The sequence below is a fragment of the Manis pentadactyla genome, chromosome 19, assembly GCF_030020395.1.
Source record: "Manis pentadactyla isolate mManPen7 chromosome 19, mManPen7.hap1, whole genome shotgun sequence".
Taxonomy (NCBI): domain Eukaryota; kingdom Metazoa; phylum Chordata; class Mammalia; order Pholidota; family Manidae; genus Manis; species Manis pentadactyla.
This window is the reverse complement of record NC_080037.1, coordinates 8,406,514-8,416,476: the sequence shown is the minus strand read 5'-3', so window position 1 is coordinate 8,416,476 and position 9,963 is coordinate 8,406,514. Positions and strand designations below refer to the sequence as shown.

General features: G+C 40.9%; 2 protein-coding genes across 2 annotated transcripts; both read right to left on the bottom strand.

Annotated features, from left to right (window-relative positions):
- Nucleotides 1-17: 17 nt before the first annotated feature.
- On the bottom strand, nt 18-1,022 carry LOC118930884 (olfactory receptor 6N1). The gene has a single exon (XM_036922912.2). It carries the CDS (start codon nt 1,020-1,022, stop codon nt 18-20), a length of 1,005 nt encoding a protein of 334 aa, XP_036778807.2.
- Nucleotides 1,023-8,533: 7,511 nt separating this feature from the next.
- LOC118930911 (olfactory receptor 6N2) lies at nt 8,534-9,487 on the bottom strand. The gene has a single exon (XM_036922934.2). The coding sequence runs from the start codon at nt 9,485-9,487 to the stop codon at nt 8,534-8,536; it is 954 nt and encodes a 317-aa protein (XP_036778829.2).
- Nucleotides 9,488-9,963: the final 476 nt, after the last annotated feature.

The window sequence follows — 9,963 nt, the reverse complement described above, 5'->3', positions numbered from 1 at the left end:
ACTGAATGCTTGATTGCTCATCTGTGGTGACTAACAGTCCCCAAAGTCACCGCAGCGCCACACCCGACCTGCCCCCTCTGCCTTCGTTCCAGGATTCCCGACCTCTTTAGCTGCCTCCTCACGGCCTCTTTGATCTCCTTGTTGCGCAAGCTGTAGATGAAGGGGTTGAGGAAGGGTGTGAGCACCGAGTAGACCACCGCCAGGGCCCGGTCGTAGTCCAGGGAGTAACTCTTCTTCAGCCGCACGTACATGAAAATGATGCTTCCGTAGAAGATGAGAACCACAGTGAGATGGGAGGCGCATGTGGAGAAGGCCTTCCTCTTGCCCGCAGCCGAAGGGATCCTGAGCACAGTGCAGATGATCTGCACGTAGGAGCTGAGGATCAACAGGAAGGTGGCCAGGATCTTGCAGGAGTTGATCACAAAGTCCACGAGGACATTGATGGCTGTGTTGGTACATGCCAAGCTCAGCACAGGAGGGAAATCACAAAAGATGTGCTGGATGTGATTGGGGCCACAGAAAGGGAGATGCGAGACCAGGAAGACTTCAGCCACTGGCCCTGCCAAGCCTCCCAACCAACAGCCAACAGCAATCTTGGCACAGAGCCCTGGGGTCATGCGGGTGGGGTAGTGGAGGGGCTGGCAGATGGCTAAGTACCTGTCATAAGCCATAGCTGTGAGGAGATAGCACTCAGTAGCCCCAAGAGAGTGAAAGAAGTAGATTTGCAGGAAGCAACCGGAGAAAGAAATGGTCTTTTTCTCACAGAGCAAGTTCGACAGCATCTTGGGGATGGTGACAGCTGTGTAGCCGAGCTCCAATAAGGAGAGGATGCTGATAAAGTGGTACATGGGCGTGTGGAGCTGGAAGTCCAGGTGGACCACCAGAAATATCAACAGGTTTCCCAGTACAGTAGTGAGGTAAATCAGAAGTAACAAGACAAAGAGATAAATCTGGACACCCTGAAGATGGGGAAAGCCCAGGAGGATAAACTCTGTCACCTGGCTCCGATTCCTGGAGTCCATGGCTCACTAGTCATGCCCCTCGAATGTGAAATATGGAAGGACGAAGAAAAACGTCAAGCCAGACAAGTCCTAAGAAGAAGCAATCCTCAAAGTACTTTTGACCTCTCCCTCCCAGAGCGAAGTGTCCCCAGGAAGTGCTTTAAATGCCACCCCATCCCCGCCACACAGCCTCCCTTGAGTATCTGCTTTCATAATCAGACTTCAAATGCATTCTCTGATTACACAGCCCACTTACGACCTCCCATGATCCATTCTGTAACCCACTTATTTCGCTTAATGGGCTCTATGTAGACTTTAGAAATGTAAGTATTCCTCATCCAAAGTATCACTTATGTATATTCTTTGTCTAAGGTACAAGTTATCATTTATGCTGATAGAATACTGGTAGTGCACTGGACTATGATTACATCATTTAAATGATGTATTTTAATTTCTGATTTCAATTTATTTTCTTCAGCTTTCTGGATACCAAAAACTCAATCCTCTCACCCCCAGGTCTGTGTCCTTTCCTTCTGGACAACCAGATCAAACGGCATCTTTCAGGGACATTTAGGGTGAGGATTTCACTTCTTTGGATACTGGTGTGAACCCCAGTCAAGATTAAGGGGGTTTAAACAAATGAAAGAGCCGCAGGAGGCAGATCTCTCTCTGCGCATTTCCTCTCCCGAGAACCTCTCCACTTCACCAATCCTCCCTACCGCTTTCCCCTCTCTACCACTTTTTTGACTTCACTGAATCATTAAGAATACTTTAAATGTATCAAATATTCCCTTCAATTCATAAGAATAAAAGTTCTTTTAATCCCACCAAAAAAAAAAAAGAAGAGAAAAGAAAGAAGGTTGAAATATCAGGATAAAAAGAAACACTTGGCACTAAACTTTCTATTGTCCTTATGTTTCTCATTTGATACCACCCAGTGAAAACTAGGATCTTCTCACCCACGAAGGAGTCCATGCCGTGGGCTCCCCAACCAATGGGCATCAAGTGTTTGCCTGGACTGACAGCGCCAGGAGCTTCTTGCCCCTTAAGAGCCTTCTCTCCACTGGCGACAAGCTTCGGTTAGATAATCCGCTTCCTTTCATTCATCTGAAATCTGAGTTTCACCCATTAAGTCTTAGTTTTGCTCCGTGGAAAAACCCTATTGCTCTAGCCCAGATTCATACTTTAAATATTATTTTCTGCATCACCGTAGACATTTCACTGTTTGCCACTTGGGTCTCTGTTCAGTCTTGACTCCCTTGGTTGCAGTGTGCCCTCACCGGACCATGCTTTATCCTAAATCAGTCTATAGACACCTAACCCATTTTCTGGCTCAAGCGTTCCCTCTTTCCTTAACCAGCAGAGGTGAACACCATTCTTTCCAGCTTCTATATTCCCAGTACTATTTCCTCAAATTTCCTCCAATTATGTCCTGTCCTGGACTGCAGTTACTTTTCACACATATGTTTTATCATCCCAGAGCAGCTCTGTGAGATTTCTGAAATCAAAGGAACTTCATATTATGTCTTACTTGCCAGGGTGCTCAGCATAGTACCTGGCACCTTGCAGTTGTGGCTAAGGAAAAAAAAAATAGTAAAGATGACTTGCACAGCTCCATAGCTCATGTCCCCCCATTGGTCTCCTGATATTGGAGTCAGGGCTCTTATAAAACCTACCACACATAGAAATTAGCATTTTTCTTACTTAGGTCTTTCGTGATCATGTTTTATTTCCCTTACTCCAAAAGCTTTTAGAACCTATCCCTTTGCATTTTATTTTCTAGGTTCCACAGTTGCATTATCCATAGTTCTTAACTATTTAGGCATAGGGCCAAAGAACTGGGGATTAGGACGGCAATTTTAGAGACATCTTCTGCATCTTCACTTTGCAATAGAGGAAACTGGAATCCAGAAAGGGGAAACGACTGCTCAAGATCACACTTGTTAAAACGTAACCAATTTGCTCATTCTGAGCCTCGACTCTTTACAATAGCATTTGGAAAGCAGAGAGAGAGAGAGTGTGTGTGTGTGTGTGTGTGTATGTGTGTGTGCATGCACACATGCTTTCTAAGTGGTTCTGTCTTCTGAATGGCGTGTCCTATGGACCTGAATTTTGTATACCTCTCCCTATTTCTGAGGACTCTAAGTTTCTCCCCAGTGCTCAGACCAGACAAGAACATGAGGATAAAAATGTTTTACTGACAAAGTCCTTACCCAGAGCTTGATGGTGAGGAGAACTCTGCCAGGGCTTGGCTTTGGCAGCCCAGACACCCTGAGAGTGTGGAGCTGAAAGAACTTTCTGCTCACGTCTTTCCTCTCCTTTACAGCGTCACATCCAGGCACTCCTGGGCCCTGGAAGAGTTGGAGTTTCACACTTTATGAAACCTGGGGGAGTAAGTTAAACCATGAAAGATTCCTCTCCCATGACCTATATGTCTGACAGGGTTCTTAGAGAGTCACAGACCCCTGGGCCTTCTGAACAGCCACCTGGGTTTGCTGAAGTGCTCCCTCAGGAAGGCAACTGGCACGCACGCAGGTCATTAGCCAGTGTTCCTCCATCACGTGTTGGTTCACTACAAGAATAACAACCAGTACAAGTTGAGACAGAACATCTCTCGGGGCAATGATTTTTGTTAGAAGTAATTGGTGTGGGAGCTCTGGGTTCAAACGCATTCCTGTGCTGTGGGACCTGGGAGAAAGCTTACACCTTCCCATTATGATGGGATCTTTCCAACATGTGACTGGCCTTCTTGGACCCTGAGCGAGTGAGGACCAGCACAGGCCGAGGGCATAGACACTGTCAAGGCAGACTCCTAATCCTGCATTTTTGCTGCTCTCTAGAGCGGTTTTATCTTCCTTACACACGGGAGAGTCCCCTTTCCTCTCCTGCTATCTTGCCCTTCAAAGAGCCCTGCCTCAGGAACTTGGGTTGAAATCTCAGCTGTTCTTCCAGCCATTTATGCAACATTGACTACATAATTGAGTGCTTGAACTCCCATATTCCATATGAAGAAGGTATTACTTTCCTCATAGGAGATTAACAAGTCAATGTGATAATGAATGTGGAAAAAAATGTACTTACAAATTATACTATATTCTGAGAGCATTTACATATTTTTCACTTTCCCAGCCCCACCCAAACCTTCAAGGTTTTTCATCCAAATTTTTCTTGAAGGTTTTTTTTTTTTCCAAACTGAGTTGCTAAGGTATTTGGTTTTTTGTTTGTTGTAAATAGGATTTTAATTAATAATTTAATTTTGGAGTCAAAGTGTTACTTTATTCTCTGTTATTGATAGATTTTAACTGGTAACTTCATTTACTTAATGAATGTAAATTTATTCAGATTCCCTAAATCTCTCTAAGCCAATTATGGGCTAAATAATCATTACTCTTTGCTTAACTTTTCCACTCTTCTCTATTTCATTTTATTTTATTTTCTTCTATTTCATTTTCAATAACTTCTTTTATGTGAATTAGTATATGCTCCATCTTTGAAAGCTCTCCATGGACTCTGTTACCTTCTCTCTACTTCATATCTTACCTCTATTGTTGTGTGGCTAAATGTTTAACAACTGGCTTTCACCCAACAAGGATTCTCTTCTTGGCCAAACTCCAGCTAAATTTCTCTAAGAATTCTTTCTGACTAAGTCACAATCTTACCTATGAAAACCAGAGACCCTCAGCACAAACGGCTTAGCCACCCCTACCCAGTGGCCCCCGCACATTTTAAAACCTGAACAAATGCAACATAGTTTTTACAGCTAAGGTCTCCATCCCTAGTATGATCCTAGCAATTCGATCTTTCATACATTGCTCATCAGAATGCAAAAGCGTGTGTCTTCTTTGGAAAACTGGAAACTATTTATAAAATTACACATTTATCATGTGATCCAGCAACCCCATTCTTATATCCAAATGACATCATAATATGTCAATGTTTTAGCAGCTTTATTAGTACTCATCCCAAACTGGAAATAATTCCTGTGTGGCTCAGCTGGGAAATTGATAAATAAATTTTGCTTATCCATGCAATTGAATACTACTCAGCAGTAAGATGGAGTAAACCACTGATACATACAACATACAGATGAACCTCAAATGCATTCTCCTATAGGAAAGAAGCCAGACTCATTTAGCAAGGGTAATATTCAGACTACATTTATATGATATTATGGAGAAGGCAAACATTGAAACTAAAAATGGATCAACAGTTGCCAGGGGCTGGAAGTCAGGTAAGATTGACCACAGAGGATAATGATGTGGAGGAATTTGTGGTGATAGAATTCCTCTGTATCTTCCTTGTAGTAATGGTTCTATAGCACCATGTGTTTGTCAAAACTCTGAGGTGTTTACACTATGAAAGTGAATTTTCATGTGTGTGTGCATATGTGCATACTTAATTTTAAAAGGGAAACAAAAGAAAAAAAAATTTAAGCAAACTACCTATGCTCCCTAAACAAAATTCATAATTTTTTACCAGTGTTCCTTTGTTAATGCTTATTTTACTTAAAATTCTTTAGTTTTCAATCTTGGTAAGAAAACTTCTACCTTAATACTTAAGTAAATTCCTACCTTTTCCTTGAAAATTTCCTGATTTCTCTAACTAGTAATGATTCTGCTGGATTTTTTTCCCTGACATTTCGATCTGCCCTGCTGATGATAGAATAAATTGACAGAGTCACTTTAAAAGTTGTTTGGCAGTATTTCCTAAAGATGAATTTATAACTATCCAATGACCCAACAAGTCCACTACTAGATATATATACCCACCTGAAATGAGAACATAAATTCACTGAAAAGCATGTATAATTATGTTCAAATCAGTGGTATTTGTAATAGTCAAAAATTGTAAATCACTACTATGCTCATAAAAATAGCATTAAATTGTAGTATATTCATGTAATAGAATTTTAAACAGAAATGAGAATGAAAGAGCCATGACTGAATAAGACAGTAGGGATGAGTCCCATAAACATAACGTTGAGGGAAAGAATCAGAAACTGTAAACATCAACTTACACAAAATACCAAAACACATAAAATGGACCTGTGCTGTTAGACATCAAGTCACTGGTTCTCCTTGTAGGAAGGAGAGAAGTAGTGTGAACGTAAAGGACCGTGGGCAAGTTTTGGAGACTTTTCTAATGTTTTGTTCTGAATGCTCACTACATAAAAGTGTTCAATTGTGAAAACTCATGGAATGACACATTTATGTTTTATACAATTCTCTGTATGTATATTATACTTCAATAATTTTCTTGGACTGGTAGTCCACTATCTAGCTCGTACATTTTGCATTCCTTTGCCAAGTTGTAGGTTCTACATACTAGAGGGTCAGGGTGCCAGGAACTGTAGCTGACACTACCTCCTTGGGGTATAGTAGATTTTTAAAAAATCAGATAGTAGTTATGAAACAAACTAGGAAGCAGGTCAAAAGAAAGTTGAGTCTTTCCTTCTACAATTTCTGAATCCTTTTGCTTTCTCTTTTCCATGGAAATTTTAGGCTCTGCTAAATTAAAACTAAGCATGGAGGAGATGCAAGAAAAAGGAGAAAGAGGCAGCGCATCTCAGCATCAGAAAATAGGAAGGGCTGCGTGAAAGCTCTCTGCTCTCTGTGTACTTCTAGGGACCATATAGAAAAATAATAATTGTACTACATAATAATTCATAGCAAAAAATGGATACAGAAATAGAAAGGGAGATAAACTGATATATAAGTGAAGAAATACTGGAGCAGACTCATCCATAAACGTGTCATGACTTTTTTCTTCTCTGTTCTATAGAGTTGCAAAAGTTACACATATATGTATGTTTATAGTTTTGTGTATTGTGTGTGCCTATATACATAAGTACATTACACATAACTTGTATAACTTCATATATGTATCTGAAAACAAGAAAAATAGTTTCAAATATTCGATTAATATGTCAGCATAGCAAGGAAAAGTCTTATATTTGAAATAATTGTTTGACTATCTAGAAAGTTTCATAAATGGTCTGGGAATCTTCAAAGATTCTGGGAAATCTGTGACTCTCATTTTTATGACAGTTTGCTAGCCTTGGAATTCATGGCCACAAAGGACAAGCAAGAAAGTAATGAGTTAAATAGGATTTTAGAACCATATGATGTTAGCAGAGAACATCACCTAAAAATAGCTTACCTACCCACCACAGTTTGTGAAAAAAGAAATAGAGATCTAGAAAAGATAACTGAACTTAGCACATAGTGGCTAAGTATGGGCTAGTAGTCAGTATTCCTCAAAGAGATTTAAAAGACAGATGTAGGACAAGTTGAGGTTGGTTGTATATAGATGAGAGAGGTGAGTTCAAGTAGAGTAGATCAAATCACTGTATGAAAGAGCAGGTTCCAGAAGTGATTAGAATCAGGGCGGAATCATTGAAGATCAAAATATGTTAGCGATAAGAGTGGACAGCATTCATTATATTTTTCATCCTTCGATCTTTATTGAATACTCACCATGTTTAGACACTTGCTAGATTCTGGACATATAGCAAGTAACAAAATTGGCATAGTTTCAGACCGAATGTAGTTTATAGACTTGTAGGAAAGATTGACAAGTTATATCCATCTGTATATCTATCTATATCTACATTGATATGATCTATATTTACATACACATAAGTGTGCATACACATACAATTTGTGATGCTTATTTTGAAGGAAAACAAAACACAATTCAAAAGAAAAATACAAATAATATAAATTGGATGGCATTTGAACAGAAACCACACATTTAGAATGAGTGAACAAATAAAGTGTTGGGAGGAAAAATAGAGCAAATTTCCTGAAGCCATACAGATCTTAATGTATTTGAAGAACTCAGAAAGTTCTGGCATTGGCAGGGAATTTAAAGCCATAGGAATAACTCCAAGCATCTAGGAAAACAGGACAAAGGAGACTGAGAAAGACAGATAAGAGGAATAAAGCAAAAATCAACAGATACTGATGATATGGAAGCTGTAAGAGACAAACTTTTTTAAGAAGCAAGAACTAGTATATCAGGTGTATCAAGAATTTAAAAACAAGGAAGGACAAAAGGGGTCTAATAGGCTGGGCAACACTGAGGTCATAATAGCCTTGGCAAAATATTCATTGAAAGGTCTGAGCCAAAGTCAGATTGGAATGGGTTGAAAAGTAAATAGGAAGTGAGGAAGAAAGACAAGATTGTATCATTAATCACATGGAGAAGTTTAATTGGAAAAGTGAGCAGAGAGAAGTAAACCTCTGGTTGGCTGGGAATATATGACCAAGGAAATGTTTGTGTGCTTGTTTTTGAGAAAGGAGATACTAAAGCATTCTTAAATGCTGGAACCACTGATGAAGTAAAAAGTGGAACGCATAAAGATGTAAGGAGACAGAAGAAAAACATGAAGAAATAAAGTATTGTGGAAGGAAAAGGGAGAGGGATCCATAGCGGGTGTGATGATGGGAAGATTATTCAAGGTCAGGACAAAGGTACTTTAAACTTTTATGAGCTCAACAATGAAGTGGAGGAAGGTCACTGGTAGGAAATCAGTGGTGCACGGGACTAGCTCTCCCCGCCTGCCAGAAGATAGTCCTCTTGATGGCCTTAATGAGTTCCCTGTTACGAAGGCTGTAGATAATCGGGTTGACGAGTGGCGTCAGTACGGAGTAGATTACAGCAAGTGTCTGGTCAAGGCTCAGTGAATAGCTCTTCTCCAGGCGCACGTACATGAAGATGATGCTCCCGAAGAAGATGAGGACCACAGTGAGATGGGAGGCACATGTAGAGAAGGCTTTCTTTCTTCCTGCTGCTGTTTTTATCCTCAGTACCACCCCAATGATTCTCCCATAGGAAACCATAATAAAGAGAAAGGTGATGAGGATGATGAAGGCATTGACAGAAAAGTCCACCAGGACATTAGTGGATGTGTCCGTGCAGGCCAGGCTCAGCAGAGGTGGGAAGTCACAGAAAATGTGTTGGATTTCATTACAGCCACAGAAGGGCAGCTGGGAGACCAGGATGACTTCGGAAATGGGACACAGAAAACCACAAGCCCAACAACCAGCAGCCATCCTGCCACAGAGAGTTGGGGTCATGATTGCAGGGTAGTGGAGGGGCCGGCAGATGGCCAGGTATCGGTCATAAGCCATGGCTGTGAGAAGGTAGCATTCAGAGGCCCCGAGGGAGTGGAAGAAATAAGTCTGAAGGAGGCACCCTGCAAAAGAAATAGTCTTCTTCTCACTGAGAAGATTAGCTAGCATCTTGGGGATGGTGGAGGCTGTATAGCACAGCTCCAGGAAGGAGAGAACACTGACAAACTGGTACATGGGTGTGTGCAGGGCTGCATCCACTCGTATGACTAAGAAGATCAGCAGGTTGCCACAGATGGTGAACACGTATGCCAACAGCAGCAGGGCAAAAAGCCAGCCCCTGACATGCCCCACCTTGGGGAATCCTAGGAGCACAAATTCAGCCAGGCTTGAGTGGTTGTGTGGCTCCATGGGAGGCTGAGGTGGGAAAGGAAAGGAGAAAAAAACAGATTGAGGTATTGAGGTAACTGCCAAGTCTAACTCAAACCTTTATTTCTCTTTATTGCTTTTTCTTGTCAAAGGCAGCCCTTTAGTTTTTACTATTCCTGCTACTGCTATTAATACTACTCTAAAAGTAGTAATAGCTGACTCAGAGCAAACATTTTTACAAGTGTTTCATGTTCAATATTTTACTAAATTTCCATACATCCAATGAGATAAATACCATGGCTATAACTGTTTTTAGAGAAAAAAAATCAAGCATGGAAGGAATGGGGAGGTCATGAAACATTTCTAGTTCACATAGATACCATGTCACAGAAACAGAATTTGAACTCAGGCATTCTGACTCCATGCTATTTGTCTGTGCACTGTGTGTCCTCCCCTAACACTCCATCTCCTTCCCCATGTCCTCGTTTTTCCCTCAGTCGAGTCTCAAGGCATGAATT

What these genes read in the sequence shown, in the direction of transcription:
- LOC118930884 (XM_036922912.2), bottom strand. Translation starts at nt 1,022, where the DNA reads ATGGACTCCAGGAATCGGAGCCAGGTGACAGAGTTTATCCTCCTGGGC.
- LOC118930911 (XM_036922934.2), bottom strand. Translation starts at nt 9,487, where the DNA reads ATGGAGCCACACAACCACTCAAGCCTGGCTGAATTTGTGCTCCTAGGA.